Genomic DNA, 20,955 nt, shown 5'->3' with positions numbered 1-20,955 from the left:
GGGGGACAACGGCAGTTTGCGCCAGGCCACAACGTCAGATTTTAACTGTTGGAGCGGAGGAAGCAGATTACGATCGTAACGGACCCCGGGGTCTAATGCAATAAAGACCCCCAAACACTTAAAGCCCATCTGCATCACCTGTATGGGGCAACCGCGCGGCAAAGAGGGAGTGTCACTTTTCATTCGTACTTGCCTGCTGGGACTAGACCCTTGTTGTTGGTGGAGCTTACTGGCGCATTTGAAACCTTGAGTGCCTATCCCTTCAAAAGCGCTACTTCTCGCCGGACCCGCTTTGCAGGTCCCGCTTCGCGGCGCTTGCTTTCTATGGGCGCTGGGGAGTAGAACTCACCAAAGACTGCTCTGGGCGTCAGTTAAAGCAGGGCTGCAAGCGTGTTGGTACTTGGACTCCGGTTCCTAGGAGTCCCTGCTGCTGACCTGCCCGAGTCACCTGGGCCGCTCTCCCCGTTTGCCACGCCCCCTTCTACTTCTCCCCTATAAACTGCGCACGCCACATCCGCTGCGCGGGAGCGCCCCGGGAGAAGCCCGGGACAAGGGCGGGACCGTCTGTGGCCGTCAGGGGCCGAAGGAGGCGGGGCTGGGCCCCATCTCTTTAATATTGGTTTCTCTCACTGTGTTATTTGTACTCAAGTCATATTTTCTTATTGTTATTTTGTTGTGAACTGCCTCTATAATGACTGCAAAAAAACTCCGCTCTGACCGAATACTTATGGGTAGGTCATGCTCTAAAACTAAATCGAACCCCCTTCGGAATAAGATTAATTCTTCTTTGTTATTAAAAGGGCAATGTCAATTGTATAGTTTATGGGAAAGAGGGAAGGATAGAGTAGTACAGGATATTATAGATAGACAAATTAATGGATAACGAGTCAGAGGTAGTCACTTTTCCTCATAAGGATAACATTAATCTAATTGAGACTTCCTCTCCGCCCCTTTTTGAGAAATCATCTGAAATTAACTCTGAAAACCCTAACGACATTTCCTTAAAATTGCCTGATTTAACAGTGCTTAATGTATTACAGTCAACTAGGGAGGAACAAAAAGTCTCGCTTGACTTATCCCACACCCCTGTAATCCCAGAGGATGGCTTTACATTACCAGATATTAACTTGGTGTCTCAAAAGAGGCGCATGGATTCGGTTTGTGTTAAAACTGCGGTTATAACAAACATTAATGAAGCACCCCCTCCCTCTAATCTTCATCTTCTTAGTAGCACTCCTAATAATTTAGATTTTTCCCTAGCTCAGCTAAATCCTACGTCTAGTCCTGGATCTAACCTGAATCATTCCCTGCCAAGTTCCCCAACTGATAATGATAATTTAATCTCAAAGTCCCTATCTTCCTTGGTAGACTTGCTCACATCTATCCTGCATTTATTGGAAAAATTTGTAGGAGGCTCCGACTGTCCTGGACACGGTAACTAAAATTCTCAGGGTGCTCCTACATAATAAAGGTGGGTCTGCTTCCGTGTCACTTTCTGAGTCCGACAACGTATTGCCAAACTTAAATAAAGCTAAGAGGTCCCTACAAGAGGTGTTAACTCTAGACCCAGCTCTAACGATCTCAAGTCCTTCCACTGAAGATCGAATTGGAAACAAGCTTGTGGCTACTTCCAAGGGTCCCATTATCGACAAGGTAGTGTCAGCTGGAGGAAATTGTATTGCCTTCTCTGACGAAGTGATAGAACCCATGATAGATTCAGCTAACTTACAAAAAATGGAAATGCCACCTATATTTCCAATATTTACTTCACATACAAAAAAAAGAATAGGGGCATGTATTGTTCACCTAAATCCTGATGATGAGGCAGTCCTTTTAAAGCAAAAAAAGAATCGAATAAAAAAAAGGAAACCTATCCGGAGATTCTATAAAAATAGACAGAGAAAATTTAATTTTGAAAATAACTTAGTGGTCTCCCCGGAAAAATCTTGTTTAAAAGAGTCATCCTCCGATATACCGGATGACACAGCTGGTGTATCCAAAGGGAAATATTTAAACCCTATTACTGATATTGCAGGCTTTGAGTAATTTTCACATTTTGAACCTTCCCTTGCCGTAAATGTTTTACCTCCAATTCTTAATCCTTTAGCTACTCCATTTCAAGATTTTCAAGTGAATGAGCCTGCCCCTATTTTTCCTGTTCAAGAGAAAGAAAGTGTTGATACCACCTTCTTAGTTTTTACCCCCCTATTTGATATTGATCTTATATTAAATAGATCAGCTCTTCTTAAGTGTTTCAATGACATCGATAGTTTGAAATCAATTCAAACTTCTGATTTGGACTTGGTAAAGCTCTCGAATTCCATTTCCGGGAAAACTGCCAGGGTTAAATTCCACTCCAAACTGGTATTAAATCATATTTTACAGCGGGCAGAGGAGCTACAAATTAGAGGGATAGATGTTACCCCTTTATTTATTAATGAACATGGTGACAAATTATCTTCCAACTTGTCCTTGACCCATGGTACACATTTGGATTCTATAGATAGATCATCAGCTAAAACTTAGGAGCTAAAGATCTGTGTATCTAATAACAAACGTCAAGTACTCTATAAAATCCTCCTCCTTCTAAATCAACTTTGTTGGATGACACTACTAAATGGGGATGGTTGCCTGGTGTTCTTTCAAACAAAACGACCTGCTCCTCTAAACCTCATCTAAATTTTTAACATTGATTTGAAAATTATCTCCTGGAATATTGCGGGGTTGAAGAATAGTCCAGAAATTTTTTTATTTTTTACAATCCTTAGATGCTGATATTTGTCTTCAGGAGACTTGGGTGGAAGGAAAACTAACGATTGAAAAAGAGTATTTTGTTTTAGATGGTAGCGCATCTCCTTCTAGGAGAGGACATGCAAAGGGTGGAATAGCATGTCTACTTTCCAATAAGATTGACTGGAAATTCTCTCATTTTCTAGATCCAAATAAATTGTTTCAGGCAATATTTTTAGAAAACTTGGTTAAGGATGATTCCAATAAAACACTTGTCTTGATAAATACTTATATTCCACCCGATGCCTGTTTTAATGTTGCCCTAAAACCGCTTTTTTCCTTTATTTCTAAACCTATGGATGTTTCTTCCCCTCCACATATACTATTAATGGGTGACCTTAACTGTAAAATTTCTAATTGTGGTCTTGATTTATTCAGGAATACGCTTAGGGAAGAATCTCTCCATATTCCTCAAGCTCAGTTCCCGGTGAATATCAAATCCAATAAAAGAGGGAAATTAATTCTAGAAGGTCTTTCTAAGGTAGACTGTTTAGTAATAAATGGTAGGCTCCCCTTTGACTTCCCTGCTGCATTTACACATAAATCAAAAAATGGACGATCAATTATTGATTATGTGGTATCTGAGTGCTTTTTTTCGGTTTCTAAAGGATATTTTGGTTGTAGATTCTGATTTAAGCAACCACAAGGTTTTGATCGTCACAGTCTCCCTTAACCCTCCTTTGTCGGATTCTTGGTACATGGATTCTGATCAGGTGAACTTTGGTATTAAGTCTGGGAGATGTTATTGGAATCCTGTGATTTTTGAGACTTTGTTGAGTACATTGGCATCCACTGTAGTAAATTTGTCCCAATGGGACGGGAGGGAATTCGTAGGTCTCTCGGAATTTTTGGAAATAGTAATCTCAATAGCAAAGAAAGCTCCCTCCGATAGAAAATATACAGTACTTCCCAAACAACTTCGGCAACTAAACATTGAAATAAATAAATTGATAAGGGGGCAATATTTATTGTTTGACTAAGAAAGGCACCATAAATTAGCCCTGCTAAAAAGAAGGTCAAGGCTGAAGGCAAGTTTAAAAAGAGATAAAGAGGATTCTCTATGGATAAAACTCCGGGAATCCTCTTATAAAGGTCAAGCCAGGACTTTTTGGTCATTAATCGGCAAGGGTTGTGGTTCTAGATCCTGCCCTACGCCCATCTCTATTGATGAGCAGATCTGGATTCAATATATTGATAAATTATACAGTAATAATGGCTTGCAACTGGACAAGGATCTCCCTTATGAGGATAATCTTCCTATTGTCTCACCATCCGAAAAATATATTGAGCTAGCTATTAGGGGCATGCGCTCTTCTGGCGCGATGGGTCCGGACGAGATCCCGATTTCAGTCCTAAAACAACAGAGTGAATTATGGAGCAAAATCCTTTATCCAGTGTTCAAATTTTGCTTCACTAGTGGAACTGTACCTACATCTTGGAAAGGGAGCATACTAGTCCCTCTCTATAAAAAAGGGGCTAGAGACCTACCTCAAAATTATCGCCAAATTGCTTTATTAGATGCCATCGGTAAGGTATTTGCAAAATGCCTTCTCAAGTTAAACGAATGGGTGGCTATGGCCGAAATTTTACCGTTTTAACAAACTGGTTTCAGGCAAAGGCACGGTACCCTTGATAACTTGACTGCTCTCCAGGTCATAACGGAGAAATATGTTAGGGTACGTGGAGGGCGAGTCTATGGCGCCTTCATCGATTTCTCCACAGCCTTTGATAAGGTGGATAGAACATTGCTGTGGGAAAAATTATTCGATTTAGGGATGCCATCTTCTCTTATCAGATTAGTACGTGCCTTGCACTCAGACACCTGGTGCAGGGTTTTGTTGGGTGGAGAAAGGATTATCAAGAACGATTCCCACATGTAATGGGTTAAAGCAGGGTTGCCTATTGGCTCCTTTGCTTTTCTCCCTTTATATTGCTGATTTACCCCAGACTGTCTGAAAGTACAGGTATAGCTCCAACTTTGGGAGGGTCTCCAATTATTTGTTTAATGTATGCTGACGACATTCTGGTTCTCGACTTAACGTCAAGGGGACTAAATAATCGCCTGCATGCCTTACATATGTACGTAGGAAAACATCACTTGTTGATAAATATTGCAAAAGGTAAAGTGATGTGTTTCTCGGGCAAGAAGAATTTTAAATAAGCAAACTTTTTTTGGAATGTGGGGGGGCCAAAAACTGGAAACAGTGAAATCCTATCCTTTCCTTGGCAAAATTGTTATGAGTAATTTAAGTGAAAAAACTCATATAGCTAATAACATTCGCAAAGCTATTGTCCAGGGAAAGAGTTTGATGTCTTTATATAAAGCCACTGGTAGAAGGCATTTCCTAATACTATTGGATGTATATCGAGCAAAAATTTCCGCTTCATTACTCTATGGATTGGAGTTAATTGATATAAAAAATTGGAGCTTCTTTAACTCCGAATTCCTGTCTAAGAGCAGCGGTAGAACTAGCTGTATTGACAGATAGAAGGCTACGTAGGATTTTTCCTTCAGTTTACGTAGCAGTTGGGTCCAAGGCTTAGCGGGGAGTGTGCGCTGGGTTTTTAATCTGTCTAAGGGTGAGCCTGGCACGTTAAGACATCTCATTAAAATTGAGCTGCTGGGAAATCTTAATGATCATTCGTTAATTCAATTTTTTTTTAGATATGCTGTGAACCAACTACGATTAGATAAAGCTGTTTTATTTTCTTTATCGCAATCTGAGCTAAAAACCCTTTTGAAATCTGCTTCTTGGGACCTAGGGTGGAGATTGGACAGAGTTTCGTATTCTGAAAAAAGGTCGTTACTCCGGTTATCAACTCATGTTTGGTGAGGTCTGCGCAACCAAATGTTCACTGGAATATTCCTCATGGTGTCAGGCGTCTACTATTCTTATTAAGACAGGATTTACTTCCTCTGAAATCTCTTATTTAAATGGTATGGTTCTTCAGCTGTCTGATCTGTCATATGAAAGATCAGGATTTGCTCCATGTCGTATTTGTTTGCCCAGCATTAATGTCGCATAGGCGAAAGTACCCAAGATTATTTTGTCTTCAATTGAACATTTTGTCTGCCTCCGATTTCATAGTTGCTATGAACAACCCCCCTAATGAAATGTTTTGTTTTAAATTGTATACATTTTTTAAATGTTTTTTGAATTTATATTAGGTGGTGATATTGTTCAATTCTATTCTTGTACTTCTTAATACCCTTTATGTAATATTTTTGTATTTGAATTGTTGGAATGTACCGTTTTATTCTTTATGTGGATCTCTTTTGAGTTCCGATATCATAAATAAAATAAACTGAAACTGAGTGTCACCCGAGAGTACGTAGACACAGGACTTGGTCCAATTAATCACAAGGCCGGAGTTCCTCCCAAACGAGTTCAGCACATCAAACAGTACAATCAACGACTTTCGAGGCGACGTAAGATGCAACAAAATGTCATCTGCATAGAGTAATATTCGATCCTCAAAGTCTGGGGTCCACTGAATACCCCTCATCGATGGCTCCCACCGCAGCCAAGGGTTCCAAGGCGAGGGCAAAAAGAAGCGGGGACAACGGACACCCCTGCCGCGTGCCCCTACCAAGAACAAAGGACTTAGAGACCCGACCATTCACCACAATCTGAGCCAGTGGTTCCTCATACAAAAGTTTCACCAAGCCAATGAAACCAGAACCGAAACCAAACTTTGCAAGGGCGGCCCAGAGATACGGCCATTCCACTGTATCAAAGGCCATCGTAGCATCCAAGGAAGCCAAGATGGCCGGTTCACGCAGTGACGCTGCTCTCGCGAGAACGCCATGCAAGCGCCGCAAGTTAAATGCTGTATTTCGATGTGGAATGAAACCAGATTGATCCGGATGGATCAGGTCACTGATCTTTTATTAAGCAGTTTGCCAGTAGCTTTGCGAGAATCTTGGGCTCCGCATTTAAAAGCGAAAAAGGCCTATAGGATGCACAGCGATCCCGCGGCTTCCCTTCCTTGCGAATCACCACAATGGTCGCAAGTCGCTGATCACGGGGAGGGAGCCGATGTCTCGCGATTCCAGGAACATATCACGAAGATACGGCGCTATTTTGTCAGGACGCAGCTTGTAAAGTTCGATGGGGTGATCATTAGGGCCCATAGCTTTTCCCGAACGGACAGAACGAATAGAGAGTGCCACCTCGTCAACCGAAAGTGCTGCGTCCATCAGGTCCCTATCTGAATCAGACAGGCAAGGCAACACAATATCTCGTAACAGCAGATGCGAGTCTTCCTCTGGCCTATCGGAAACTGGGGAATATACATTTCAAAAATGGTCAGCAAAACACTCAATCTCAACAGGGTCAGTCACTCGCACTCCATCAGTTCTCTCAATCACAGGAACCACACGACTCGCCCTCTCCTTTCTGTCTAACCAAGCAATCAGTTTCCCAGCCTTGTCTCCCACATCATATAGCCGTCCCTGCTGCTCTCTACTCATAACTCTAGCAGCGTCCGTTACCAGCGCCCTATAATCAAGTTGTTTGAGACTGAGGACATGTACCCTATCATGGGTGATACCCAACTCCAAATCCCCTTCCAGCTGAGCTATCATTTTTGCTTTTCTTGGCACCAGCAATTAACGATAGCGCCTGTCCACGGATGACCGTCTTGAAAGCCTCCCACAGTGAAACAGAAGAGGACACAGGCCCCACATTCTCAGCGAAATACTGATCCAGAGACTTGACCAACTCTGCCCGGGTTTTGAGGTTACGGAGATACCAAGGATTAATCTGGGCCACTCGACCCTCAGCCCCTATCTTCGTGTCCATCAAAAGCCACAGTGGGGAGTGCTCTGAAATAGTCCGAGCCAGGTGTCTAATTTCCCAAACTGACGAGGCCTGTGCTGCCGGCATCAAGACATAGTCAAGTCTAGAGTGACTACCATGAGCACCAGAGTGGAAGGTGTATTGCGCCTGTCCCGGATGCAACAGCTTCCAACAATCTACCAGTCCCAGCATCTCCAGAAAGCCACTCAGCCAAGACTGTAATCTTGTGAGGTCCCTGGGGGGGTAGCGGTCCTCCCCACCAGAGACGACAGAATTAAAATCTCCACCCATCACCAGAATGCCATCTGGAAGCCCCAAAACTACTCTCCCCAAATCAGCAAAAGTCGTAGTCTGCAGACCAGGTGGGACATATACAGGAAGCAGTGAGACAGTCTTCCCCTCCCACCTGCCAGTGAGAGCAGCATAGCGCCGCCTGTCATCGAGGAGTATGTTGTCTATCTCCAGGGGGAGGGAGTTTTTAACTAGAATACCCACCCCTTTAGAACCAGTGGTGAATCCGGAGTGTGCAGCAAGACTATATCCTCGCCGATTCATAGCATGGCATGTGTTTCCGATCAGATGCGTCTCTTGCAGTAACACTACATCAGAGGAGAGGCGTCTCAGCAGTTGCAACACTACCCCACGTTTTATCCTGTCCCCCAACCCGTTAACATTCCAACACAGTAACTTCAACCCCCTACCCCCATCCCAGAAGTGAGTGTAGAACCCACCCAAATCCCCCCACCCCCCAACAAATACCCAATACAATCCCCCCACCCTGCACCCCTGCGTTCGACTCAAGCCACCCCAACTTGCAGTGTGCCTGTCGCCCTAACATTAACTATTCTACAAAAAGAAACCCGGAGGAGGAAAGAGTCGCACTCACCCCGCCACCCCTGGGTATACCACCATAAATAACGCAAGTGTAAAAGTCATCGAACCACAGCTTCAAATTATGCACAATGTCCGGGGAAACAGAAACTACTTCTCATTCTTGCTTCAACGGGCCACCTTCCGCTCCTCCAGAATGTTCTGTGTGATCACGCTGCGTAGGCAATGAATCAAGCCAGTCACTCACTCTCAGGGCGGTCAAAGAAAAACGTGGATCCTCGTATTCAACACGCAGCCGAGTCGGGAAAAGCATCGCATATTTCATACCCATTTCTCAGTCATCGCTTCACCCCCTGAAACCCCATCCTTTGCTTCTGAACGAACTGGGTGAAGTCTGGGTAGAAGCTCACCGTAGTGTTTTCGAACTTCGTGGGGCCGCCCACCCATGAAGCCTGCAGGATAGCGTCTTTCCCTGAAGTTAAAAATCCTGGCGATGATAGGCCGCGGAGGGGCACCCTGCTTCGGCTTCCCACCCGGCACTCTGTGTGCACATTCCACCGCAAAGAAGAAGCTCAGGCCTTTAGGGGCAAGATGATTTAGGATGAGGTCCTCCACAAGGAGATCTGCAGCTGGTTCTTCAGAGTTTTCAGGGACCCCAATAATACATACATTATTGCGTCTGGCCCGACTTTCAAAATCCTCCAGCCGACGAGCAAAGAGATCATTGGAGGATCGTAGATTGCGAACCTCCCGTCTGTAAATCGGACACATCAGTCAGGCTTGAGGTCTTCAAATCCAAGGATTTTACCTTTTCGTTAGTCTGATAAGTCCACCCTGATCAAATTGACATCGATTGCCACAGTGTCAAGCTTGAGGGCCAGAGCCTCATATTACTGGCCAATGGAGGTCTTCATGCTAGCAATGGCGCCCATGACATCCTGTAGAGTCAAATCATCCGCCGCGGCTGAGCCGTGGTCCGCCTCTTCCAGAGACCTACTCGCCCCACCGGGGGATCCCTTAGGATGGGTGTAGCGATCCATAACATTCAATTGAATGGAACCCCCACAGTGAATGGTCTTGGTCTTTCATTTCTCGCTATCGGGTTTGCCCGCCATAGTGGGTGTTGCGCCCCAAAGGGGCCTTTGAGACCTGGTAAAAATGGCTCCACACGATTCACCCACCGGGATCTCCAAAAGCGAATTTCAGCAGGATATCACCACAACCAAAAAACATTCAGCAGTTGGCACACGGTGAAGTTGCGGGGTCTGGCTGCATCCTGGGCTACCAGAGCGGTCTTGAGATAGGAGGCGGCCAAGGAACCAAAAACGAAACCGAAAGTTAAATCCGAGGTTGTGAACAGAGCCCCGCAGGCCGTTCAACTACTGCCTGGGCACCATAATGACTCGAGCCCCGGGTGACTCCATGGAGCAGGCCACAAAAGTTCAAAGTATCGTAGTTGCAGTTCCCGTAGTCCAAATCGATTTCTGAAAGCAGCTATTATATCAGCTGGGTTGCGTCTTCAATAACCAGTCTTCGTAATCAGGATAGAATCAGGATAGATGCGGGAGGTGCTGAGGGTCTCGGGAGCCTTGTGCTCAGGCGGCCATCTCGGATGCGTGCGAAGCTCCTCCTGCGAAGATATGAATTTTTAAAGATGAAATCAAAGACTAGTTAGAGTCAAATAGTGCCTAGGGGTTACTTAAGGTCATGCTGGACCAAGGTAAAACCAAAGTTCAGGGCAACCATGTTGGCGGGCAGGCTTGCTACAGGACTCGCGCAGGTCCCACTGAAAAGAAAAGTGAATGGAGCAAGCGTCGACATCGAAGACTTTGCGTTAATTCTGATCCATGCAGGTGATGAAGGCTTCATTGACAAACCCCTTTATGATTCTGGCAAAACGTCAGGATCGAGCCGCGCAGTTTATCAAAGTGATGATGATCAGCTCTAGCCTCAAAGGGCAATGCGTTGTGCTCTGATCAGTTCAAAGTCATCACTGCATCGATTTTTATGGTTCTGTACAGCAGCAGTCACTTTTAAAGGGCATAGGACTGGATTGGCACCACTGGCAGGGCAGGTCTCACAGATAGAGTCCAGGTGCTGCTGCAGAGTTGGAAGTCTTTGATGGTCCCAGAAATCAGAACAGGAGTCAAGCCAGCCAGCCCTTGGAGTCACTCTAGTTTCAAGTGAGATGGGTCCAGTCCTCCTCAGCAGGGCAGAGATCAGCAGGCAGCAGAGCAGCACAGAAAAACAGGACTTCCAGAGCAGCAGTCAAGCAGAGTGGCAATCCTTATAGCAAAGCAGTCTTTATTCCTGGCAGTTTTATTCACAGGTTCAGTACATTAGTCTTGGTAGGGTCAGAGGCACATTTGTGCCTATGAAGTGGGGGGGGGGGGGCGGTGGATATTCAAAGCAGGCCTTTGAAGTGCACAGGTCCCGCTCTCTTCCAAGCCCTGGCTCCAGACCACCAGTAGGGGGGCAGTCAGCCTTTTGTGAGGGGGGGGGGGGGGGACAGAAAACTGCCTATTCAGTAAGCCCCTCTCTTTGTGCCGAGGAAGAGCTATCCAAATGTAGATGAGTACAGATGAGTTATCCGTCACACCCACCCTTCCTGTGTTAGTGGCTGTCTAGAGGGAATGCACAAAGTGTAGTTGTCACCTACACCAGAAGTGTATCGAGGACAGGCTGCAAGGCACATCGAACAGTAGGAGCCGAGAAATGTCCACTTTCTAAAAGTAAAAGACAATTGATGGACGGAATTCAGAACAAATCAAAACATTCACCCCCAGTCAAGAGATCTGGGTTAAATCCATCAATTTTTTTGCTCACCACGCCACCTCAGTTTAGACATGCAAATCAGTCTTGACCCTGTGCCTCATGGGAACAGTCCAGCCCGAACTGCCAAACCAGGTCCTCCCTGGACCAGAAACAAGCATCCTAGGACCGGTTTTTGGGTTTCACCCCTCACCAGCCCAGATAGCTTGAATCCAGTGGCACAATGAGACCTGGACTTTCACTTTCTAAAAGTGGCATTTCTAAACTAGCAATGCTAAATCCAACTTTAATAGTAAAGAGGATTTATCATTACCATTCCAGAGATATGAAACATGATACAACTACTTCTTTCTAATCAAGAATTACAGCTTAAAAGTGTATAAAAGATTACCAATGCTAGCCTATGAGAGGAGTAGGCCTCAAAGTAGTGAAACACTAATTTAGCTTTTTGCCACTACCAGGACACGCAACATTTAAACCATGTTCTACCTTTTAATTACACAGCACCCTGCCATGGGCTTTTTAGGGCCTACCCCAGGGGTGACTAATGTGTAATAAAAAGAGTCTAAGGCTTAGCAAGCAAGAGGGAAGAGACCAGACTAATTCTCAGTAAGACAAACAAATTATCTGCCACGGGAAGAGGTGCAACCGCCTCAAAGCCAGATGGTCAGAGTGGGTGAGAGCCTAACCACAAAGCTTCAAAGAGGAAGCTTCCTTTGAAGGACAAATGGCAGGTCTGCTATTTTGTTCAGGCAGACTGGCATCTTGGGCAGGGAGGGAAAACCTGCCAGAGATGCAGGGTCAGGGTGGGGAGTTCCACACACCAAGAAGGGTCTTGCCATGTTAGGAGTGGGCAGAATAGTGCACTATGGTAGGGTTAGATAGCACATCACAATAAGTGGTCATCAGGCAGGAGGGAACATAGCAGCCCACTGGCCTGTTAGTAACACCAACCAGTAGGTTCGTGGCTGGCATAATAGTAGCACCTACACCTCAGAACACTACTGTCTTGGAAAGAAAATTGAAGGACTGCCCTGCTGCCCCATGTACCCATCAAAGAGAGGATGCACAAAAGACTGCACTAGAGGACCGTCAAAGAGGACTCTGCCTGCAGTTCCCCAGTTGTGGAAAATGTGCCCATTTGTGCTAAACTTAAGTCACTCCGAGAGCAGTTGTCCGACTCCCTGTTAAAGATGCAGGGCAATAAAAGCTTGAAAGGCTGGGCCCTTAGGTGGGAGCACAAGTGGGCTAGACTGAAGGTTACTGTGGACACATTCTGCAAATTATTTAGTAACAAATAAATAAAATATCCCTTGCAGTTAGCGAGTCTCCACTTACTTCCCTAGACTACACCATGCGTGGCAAGTCCCCAGATCTGCTCCCCTAGACAAGTTAAATCATATTGTGTGTAGAGGCACACCATTGCAATTGGAATGGTTAATTTGAAAAAGATCCTCTTTGTAACCCAGGTGGCATGTCAGCCCCTATCGGGGGGGGAATCAGAATGAGATAGCATGCCTTGTCACCAAGCTGGATGAAATAGAGAGAGCGATGAGAAGGGCCCCTTCAGGAATGAATCCCTATCAGCCATTCAGTTCCTGGTGTTTAATTCGACAAAATGGGATCCCTGGTGTCAGGGGGCATTTTAGTATATCTGAAGGAGTCTGTGGTACCCCTGATCAGTAACTACTCAGAAGATTATGTGCATGGGGTGTACAGAGACCATAGAGAGTCGTGTCTTCTGCCAAGATATCCAATACAATGCTATTTGAAAACAAAATGCCCACTAATGCAGGGGGTCATTCCAGCTCCCCTCAAGGGGCAGAATGGCCACTAACACAAATGACTTGCTCCTCTGCAGAAGTGATGTACTCTCCAATGGAAAATGCTCAGAATAGCTAGAGGTCAGACAGGTTAGTTTTCAACAGAAGACAACGCTCCCTAACAAACATCTACCTCATCTATTGAAAGCAGACAGGCTGATATTGCAGGACGTTGGGTAGTTTAGTGTAGCCATGTTGAGGGGAGGCCTCTTTAGGTGGAGAGGGACAGCCACTTCCAAAGCTAAAACAGGGATTTAAAGTCCCCACTAAGGTAAGCCAACCTGTGCCCAGCTCACGGAGAGCCCAATGAGGGCAGAAGCAACCATTGATGGTGCCAAACATATCAAATATACTCCTGATCTACTGGTATTTCTTTGCCCACAGTAGCTTTCAAAAGCCAAGCCGCTAATTGGCCTGTTTGTAGCTCTTCTTATGCACCCAACAACTTGAAAGGTCCACTCTGGCAATTGGCATTTACCACAGACATTGCAGCTTTCCATCTGTCCCACCTCGTTCTTCAGTGTCAGGCCAATTAATACCTAATCAATTCATGAGCATAATACACTAATCTCATTTTATCGCTAATCCTTTTCACTTGAGTTCCTTCTGAGACTTGGATGGGTTACTTATCGAGCCCTGACCTGGCTGTTGAATTGTCCTTGGGCTTTACTATCTCCCATCAATATCACAACACCAGGAAGAGCGGAGCAGCGCTTGTAAAACCAAAATTGTGGCATTCATCGAATTCGCATTACCTGGTTATGCAATTGCCAAAAATGCTATTTATATTTGTTCTCTTTGTACATAGCGTGGCATATTCTCCACCTAGACCTTCAGATGTTTGTTTTGAAAGCCTCCAAACAATACTTGACTGGCAAAACTTCAGGCAGTCTTTGTGATCATAATGAAGTCAAGACAGGCCTGTATCGTTTGGAGAGAGTGAAACATCACACGTTAGAGGGAAATCACACTTACAGGTTTAACAGCAGTCTCCTCTTCCCTTCACAAACTGCTGCCCAATCCTCTTTTTACTCAGTTTTGATACAAATAAAGTAGATATTTCCACATGACTAACATTTCAGAAGAGGGTGCAGCGTTAGCTTGTTAATCGTCTCACCAACCTTATTCCTGTTTTATATTTAAGAATTGGAATACCAGTGTACTCAATAGTATTGCTCCTTCTGGTTTTATCACCCCTAAAACACACTTAACATTTGCTCTCTAGTTTACCTCGGACTTGGCCCTCACTAAACTTTAATGTAGAGACTGAATGCAGTGGATGAAAGTGTTACTCCCCTGTCTCTAAAGAGACAGCCCCTCCAAATACTCCAAACCTCAATATGAAACTTGAGCTACATATTAATTGAAGTTCTGTTTGGCATTGATGTTATGAAAGACATTTACTAAATCTATGAACTCACTTGCAATCACAGTAAAATTAACCTATTTAGCAAAAAAAAAAAAAAGAAAAAAAAAAAAAGGGGACTGCACTTCTGTAGTAGATTGTCGTACGGCTTATACTTTCCATAGTAAAAATGTGTGTTTGTTGGACAACAGACATTGCAACTGTGCGTGCCCGATTCGGACCACCCGTCATGATATGTTGGCCTTATTCCTGGCCAGCTCACAGTGCACCATCTGTGGCCCTACCCTAAGAAGGTAACAAATGGATTGTGCAAACTCACATCATAACACTGACTCACCCAACCCATGATAAATCAAGAACCCTTTTGCTTCGTTACTTATCTATACCCTAGGAAATAAACAAGGAATGCCCAGTAATGCATTTCAATATTTATTGAAGCATTGGGTTTCTTGAGTGAATCCCTGGAGCTGCAATCAATAAAATAAAACAATGTGATTAGCCTTATGAGAATGGTGAACAGTTCTACCATTTTACTTATTACAGAGAATTTATGCTTTCACACAAGTACTGAACTATATTGTACTCCTACCTAGCACATCCTACCCTATCTATTATGTCTAGGGTGAGTGAATCAGCCAAATCCCTGTAGGGTGATCTAACTCCGTTACCTGTGGGTAAGTGTCATCAAGTTGACCGTCCTGGTGGAGCTGGGCAGCATCCCTGGCATGAGGTAAACAGGAGGGCTGCAATTCCGAGATGTGGGTGACCTCAGTGCCAGCAAAATGTTCTCCCGTCTAAGCAAAGGGCTCCTGTTTATATACTACCATCCTTGTTATCATGCTATAGCCCCAGGCAGGCCCTATTGTTTATTCTATCGTGATAGCTTGGTCGTTGACCAGGCAAAACAAACATTTTGCGTGATGAACTTAGACCTTGTACAGAATATTCAAGATGCCCGATAGTGTGCCTACAAAATAACAGTGTAAGCAAAACAGAGTTCAAACAATATTATCCTGTTTGTGCATGTAAATGAATGTGCATCAAATGTCATGTTTAGGGAGAGAAGGTATCTTAAGAACGTGAGCATGTAAAATGGCGTAACCACGCAACAAGATATTAATAATTGGTCTAAGTGGTATATTCACTCAGAATTGATCCTCTTGGTCAGTACTGAAGACACCCACAGTTCTTGACTCAGATGTTTGCCCTAGTGAACACTGGTTGCCGACTTTTCATGAAGGATTTCCAAAGCCTCTCGGATGAAGGAAAACCTTTCCAAAGCCTCTCGGATGAAGGAAAACCTAATGTGGCAGCTCATCTTGGCCTGGAGTGTCAATTACCCATTTCCTTTTTGCTCAGACAGTATTGTCTGCCCGCGCATAAGTAAATGTTTTTTTAAAACAATGAGTCATTACCATCTTTGGATCTAGTCCCACCCATCTACAATATCCTGGTCTATTCTCTGTGAACAGAGCTCTCAATGTTCCCAAAATCTGCAGATGCCTTCGTTCCATATCGGGCACCTAGAATCCCAAACAGATCGTAATCTTTAAAGGAACCTATTGCACTTGAGGAAGCAGTTAAAGACCTTTTTTGTATGGCTTGTCTCCTATTACTGTACTTCTAGCACAGAACACCCTGTTGGGTACTAGAGTGTTCTACAGATCATTTAGATTAAAGATTGAGGGGACAATAAGCTTGATGAGCCAAATAATCAAAATCATGCAAATGCTAAATGCAAGACAAAATGCAAAAAGTTAATGGCAACTGTGCATTCAACGCGAGAAACTAAACCCAATGAAAATTTCAAGAGTCTGATCCGATATTTAGTTTGGTTCACTTTTAAAAATCTCACATTTAAGATCATTGGACAAATAAAAATGGAGTTCAAAAACAAAGGATAGCACAAGGTAACTAGAAACTCTTCAATGTCAGAGCTACAGAAGATTTAAAAATCTCCAACGCCAAAAAGAACTACAAAAACGTAGTCGCGTTTAAATTCATACTTGGTGCACCAAAGAGCTTGACGTTCCAAGACCAGCAAGACTCAATAGAAAGTAGGCACAATAAATACTGCTTTTCTACCAACCTTTATGCTTCTCATCTAAGAATTCTTCACTTATTCCCCAGATATCTTTTATTTCTTCAGCCGGAAGTTGGATGGAAGGTAAAGGCACCATCTCTTCTAAAACCAACCACTGCATCCAGTATTTGGAGGGCGGTGCTCCAGAAAAGAACAAGTCTTGCATCTGTCTGTTATATGGTAATGTTCTGTACAGTTTGTGCCACATATACAGGAGTCTGAAGGCTTCTTGTGGAGAGTAGATCTCACAGGCAGTAAATGGCAAAGCAAAATAGTCCTGTAAAAAAATGGAAAATTAATACTTGAGACAACCTCTAAAACTCATATCGAAAAGTACTTTCAAATGTAAGCAAGTTATATTTAGCTTCAGAAAGGACCTTCAATGTACCTACTTAAATGCAAATATGGATGGGGTCGAAGGTCAGGCAAACTGCTTTTCTGCACCACTCTGATCTTGCAGTTTATATAAAATGTATTTGTGAATGTAGAAGAGAATGGCTAGATCTCATTTGAGACAGGAACAGATTGCGGTTAGACTAAATTTCTACAGGCTACCAATAGTGAGGAACGAATATCAGTTCTTGCAATTGTCAAAAAAGGATGTTTATTATAAAAAAAAATTATATATATCTCATGTGAGAGGTGTAGAGGGGCAGGAGAAAAATCTCATGTCCTGCTCAAACTCATCTTTTCAAAAGTGAACTAAAATCCGGTACTTGAAAGATAGTTTGTGGTTGATGAAATGTTACTTGGAGAGAACATTCCTTAATCAATGTCAGAAATCTGCCTGGCAGTTTGAACCTGGTTATTGGCCAAAAACGGTCTTGGTTAAGTTCGAGCATACACTACACTGGTCCTAAAAGTAAGTTGGGGAGCTGGCTGGTCTCTCTGGCAGTCAGTCAGTCAATTCACTTTATTCGGTTTAAAAACAAACCATAAAAGTATGCTATAAAACAATTTGGCACAGTAAATAAGAGACCATGATTAAAAACAATTAATACACTACCATGTACATGTTAAAATTGCAGGTAAAACCATTTATATTTCATCTTAAAACTATATTGCTACAACATACATAATTTCATGTTATCAGTTCAGTCTCTTTAGGGTTCTAACAGCAGCAGCAAGAAAAATAGCAATATTAAAAATTTCCCAAACATTTGTCAGCATTTGGAGATAGATTAAGGCTGGCCTAGCTTGCATGAAGCCTTTGTTGACTAGGATTGGGATAATAAAACGCTTCCTAATATCAATGAGGTGGTCACAAAAAAACATGAGGTGCAAGGTGCCCTGCTCAGAGAAGTTATCACAGGAGCAGACCCCGAGATCTTCGACCCTTTTCCAACCTAGCTTTTCACCAATCGGGTAATGAAGCTGATTCAGTCTGAATCTTGTCAGTAAGAAAGGATGGTTGGGATTTGTGACGATGCCCAAGTATGGTTCCATGTCTAATGTAGTTTTCCGCAACTGGTGGGCCCTTACTGTTGCCTTTCCCAGCTCTCTCTCTTCTCTATCTGCAGTAACAATACGATAGTATGTTACCTTGGTCCATTTTATATCTGCCTTAGATAATTTTTCTGGGTGATAGAGTTCTGGTCTACCCAGCTTGTGCGACAACTTGTGGACGTAATTGAGCCAGGGAATGAAATGCCCATAATCTAGTGCCATGCAGTCTTTCAAAATATGATGATTTAATAATAAATCGGGGTTAAACCAGGTCATTATCCATTTCAGGAGTGGGGCTACTGCAATAGCATCTTCAACATAGCCAATTGCACATTCCTGATGGACGATGTAATTGGCTGTTGATTGCGGGACAGATAAGATATTTTTTAAGAACCTGTCCTCGACTATCTGAATTGCCTTGGCATTTTTAATGCCCCACAGGTCTGCCCCGTACATTGCGAGTGAAAGACACTTTGCTCTATATATTTGAAAAAGTGCCTTCATTGGTCTTGCTCCTAGTTTCCTGGTGAATCCTAGAACGGCCGACGTGGCCCTGATCAGGACATTTTTTTAGCTAGGATTTGGGTGCCCCACGTGCCACGGTCGTCAAATAAGACTCCTAAGTATGGGAAAGTTGAAACCTTGGTTAATATATTCCCTTCACAATACATGGTTCTCACCTTTAAATTTCTAACCAATAGCCATTAGATGGCATTAGGCAAAATGTATGCCCAGGTCCAATGATCTCATGAAGGCTGCAAAGGAATTCAAGAGTAGCTGGAGTCCTACCGCCGTTCTAGCTCGAAGTGCGGCGTCGTCCGCATATAACAAAGTGGAAGTCATGCGTTTCCCTACACCGGGGATATCCTTACTGGAGGCAATTAAAGTGTGGTCTAGGCTGTTAATGTATAATGTAAATAGCAATGGTGCCAAAATACAGCCTTGTCTAACACCAGAGGCAATCGGTATCCCTTCAGTACAGTTACCCTGTTGATCATATCTCACAGTGGCAAATATGTCCCTGTGTAAATCAGCTAAAAAGTGGACGATGTTTCTGTCAACTCCAAGGGTTAGGAGGATGGACCACAGCTTTGACCTGTTCACTCGGTCAAAGGCAGAGGACAGGTCCATGAAGCCCAGAAAGAGTGTTCCCTTCTTTGCCACTGTGTATTTCCCTATTAGTAACTGTAGGTTTAGGCATTGATCTATGGTGCCCATCCCTTTTCTGAAGCCGTACTGTGCCTCAGATAATGAGCCCGTCTCCTCCAACCAACCAGTTAGTTGGCTGAGCACCACCCTTCCTAGTACCTTTACAGGAGTCTATAAGTGATATCGGACGATAACAACTTGGGTCTCTTCTGTTACCTTTCCTAAATATTGGCACTATTACTGATTGTTCCCATGTGTTTGGCAAGCCCAATTGACAAGCGTTTACAAACACGTTATGCAATATTTTTGCCCATGTCTTAGTATCTGATTTAAAAAGGTCTACCGGGACCCCATCAGGGCCCGGGGCCTTATTGCTCGTCATTTGAGTTATCGCTTTTAATACGTCCGACTGTGAAGGACAGGGTATATTTTTCTATGTTAAAAACAGAGTCTGCAGGATTTCTTTCTCCATCATATACCTGCTTAAAGTGTCTGAGCCATCCTTCCTGTATCCCGCAGTCAAGCTCGCTATTTTATGTGTCTTGAAAGAAGGGCCGATTGACCACCGCCCAGAATTTGGCGCTGTTGTTGACAACATCTACAGATAGCTCATTCCAGGCATCCTCCCTGATTTCTTTTTTCCGCTTCCCTAGTGTCTCTTTATATAGTTTCCGGAGGGTAGCTATCTCTAGTTTGTCGGGGGGTACTACTTTCAAAGCTGCCAGCAGCTTACAATGGGCTGCAGAGCAGTTGTGGTCAAACCACTTCTCCCCTGTCCTTTCCTGGCCCTTGCCCAAGATTTTTAGATCACTGCTAATCTGGGTACAGATTTTGGTGTAGGCCTCCAGGACCTCATTGTCTAATTTGCCGTCTGTTAGGCAGAGGGAGATTTCGTGCCCAACCTTTGCCCGTAGATTTTCATGAAACTCCTCGGGCACCACCCGGCACCATTTTAATCGCCAGGCCTGGTCAGTGGGTCTGATGTCTAACTTGCCAACTGTTGTGTAGGTTTTGCCCTCTTTCTTTAGGTCATCTTCCAATGTCAGCGTTACCGGGTTATGGTCACTATAGGTTGACCAGGAAACACTGTATTGCGTTACCCTTCTTGCCACGGCGGAGCTTACAAAAATGTAATCGATGGTTGAGCCCCGACCATTTCCTCTAAAGGTCGGAATTTCCCCCCTTGATTGTCTTGGGGAAGTCAGATCATTACCCACCACCAATTCCTCCAAATAAGACCCCGCTGGAGTATGCTCAAAATTAATATTTTCTTGCTCAGCCGGGCCCAAACAATCCCAGACATAACAGTTGTTTGTACAAGAATGAACATTAAAATCGCCCATTACTATGACCGGATAGCAGCTTGCAATGTTTTTACTGTATGAATCTAAAAAATCATGAAGACTGACTAAGTGCTCGTTAAAATAAGCCTTATCAAAGGAGTTATAAAAATTGACCACAAGCCAAATGCCAACGGCTTTACTTGAGATTTGGACGGCCAGGCAGTAAGGTGATCCTGTTTCTACCAAGGTGTAGGTTCCCCGAATTTTCAAAGAGATTAGGGTTAAATGCCCTCCCTTCGCCTTTCCCATATGGGTTGCTACTGCCAGTGAACAAAATGCTGCATATCCATTCAGGAGAAAGGTATTTTTGGTATCCCACGTTTCCTGGAGCCCAATAATGTCACACTATAAGGCAGTTACTCCACTTTGGATCATTTGATTTGGAGTTTAATCCCGCGATGTTCCAGCTAAGAAACCTGGTCCCTGCTTGGGTAGCCCTGACTGGCGTATTCAATAAAGAGGGCAGCTCAGTGGCTGCTATCCCTCTAGATTGCATAGGCTCATCTACTGCTGGGTGATCCAGTCAGTCATTTTCCTCAAGGTTGCTGAG

The 20,955-nt window shown here is 43.9% G+C and overlaps 1 protein-coding gene across 1 annotated transcript in view; it reads right to left on the bottom strand.

Annotated features, from left to right (window-relative positions):
• Positions 1-20,955, bottom strand: part of LOC144761568 (uncharacterized) — a 175,600-nt gene that overhangs the window by 82,439 nt on the left and 72,206 nt on the right. Inside the window, exon 2 of the mRNA XM_078646866.1 lies at positions 16,474-16,744. Coding sequence (XP_078502992.1) covers positions 16,474-16,744 — 271 coding nt within the window. The remainder of the gene's footprint in view (positions 1-16,473; positions 16,745-20,955) is intronic.

Source organism: Lissotriton helveticus, chromosome 6 (genome assembly GCF_964261635.1).
Source record: "Lissotriton helveticus chromosome 6, aLisHel1.1, whole genome shotgun sequence".
In the NCBI taxonomy this organism is placed as follows: Eukaryota; Metazoa; Chordata; class Amphibia; order Caudata; family Salamandridae; genus Lissotriton; species Lissotriton helveticus.
The sequence above is the reverse complement of the archived record's forward strand: the minus strand, read 5'-3'. Positions and strand labels throughout refer to the sequence as shown.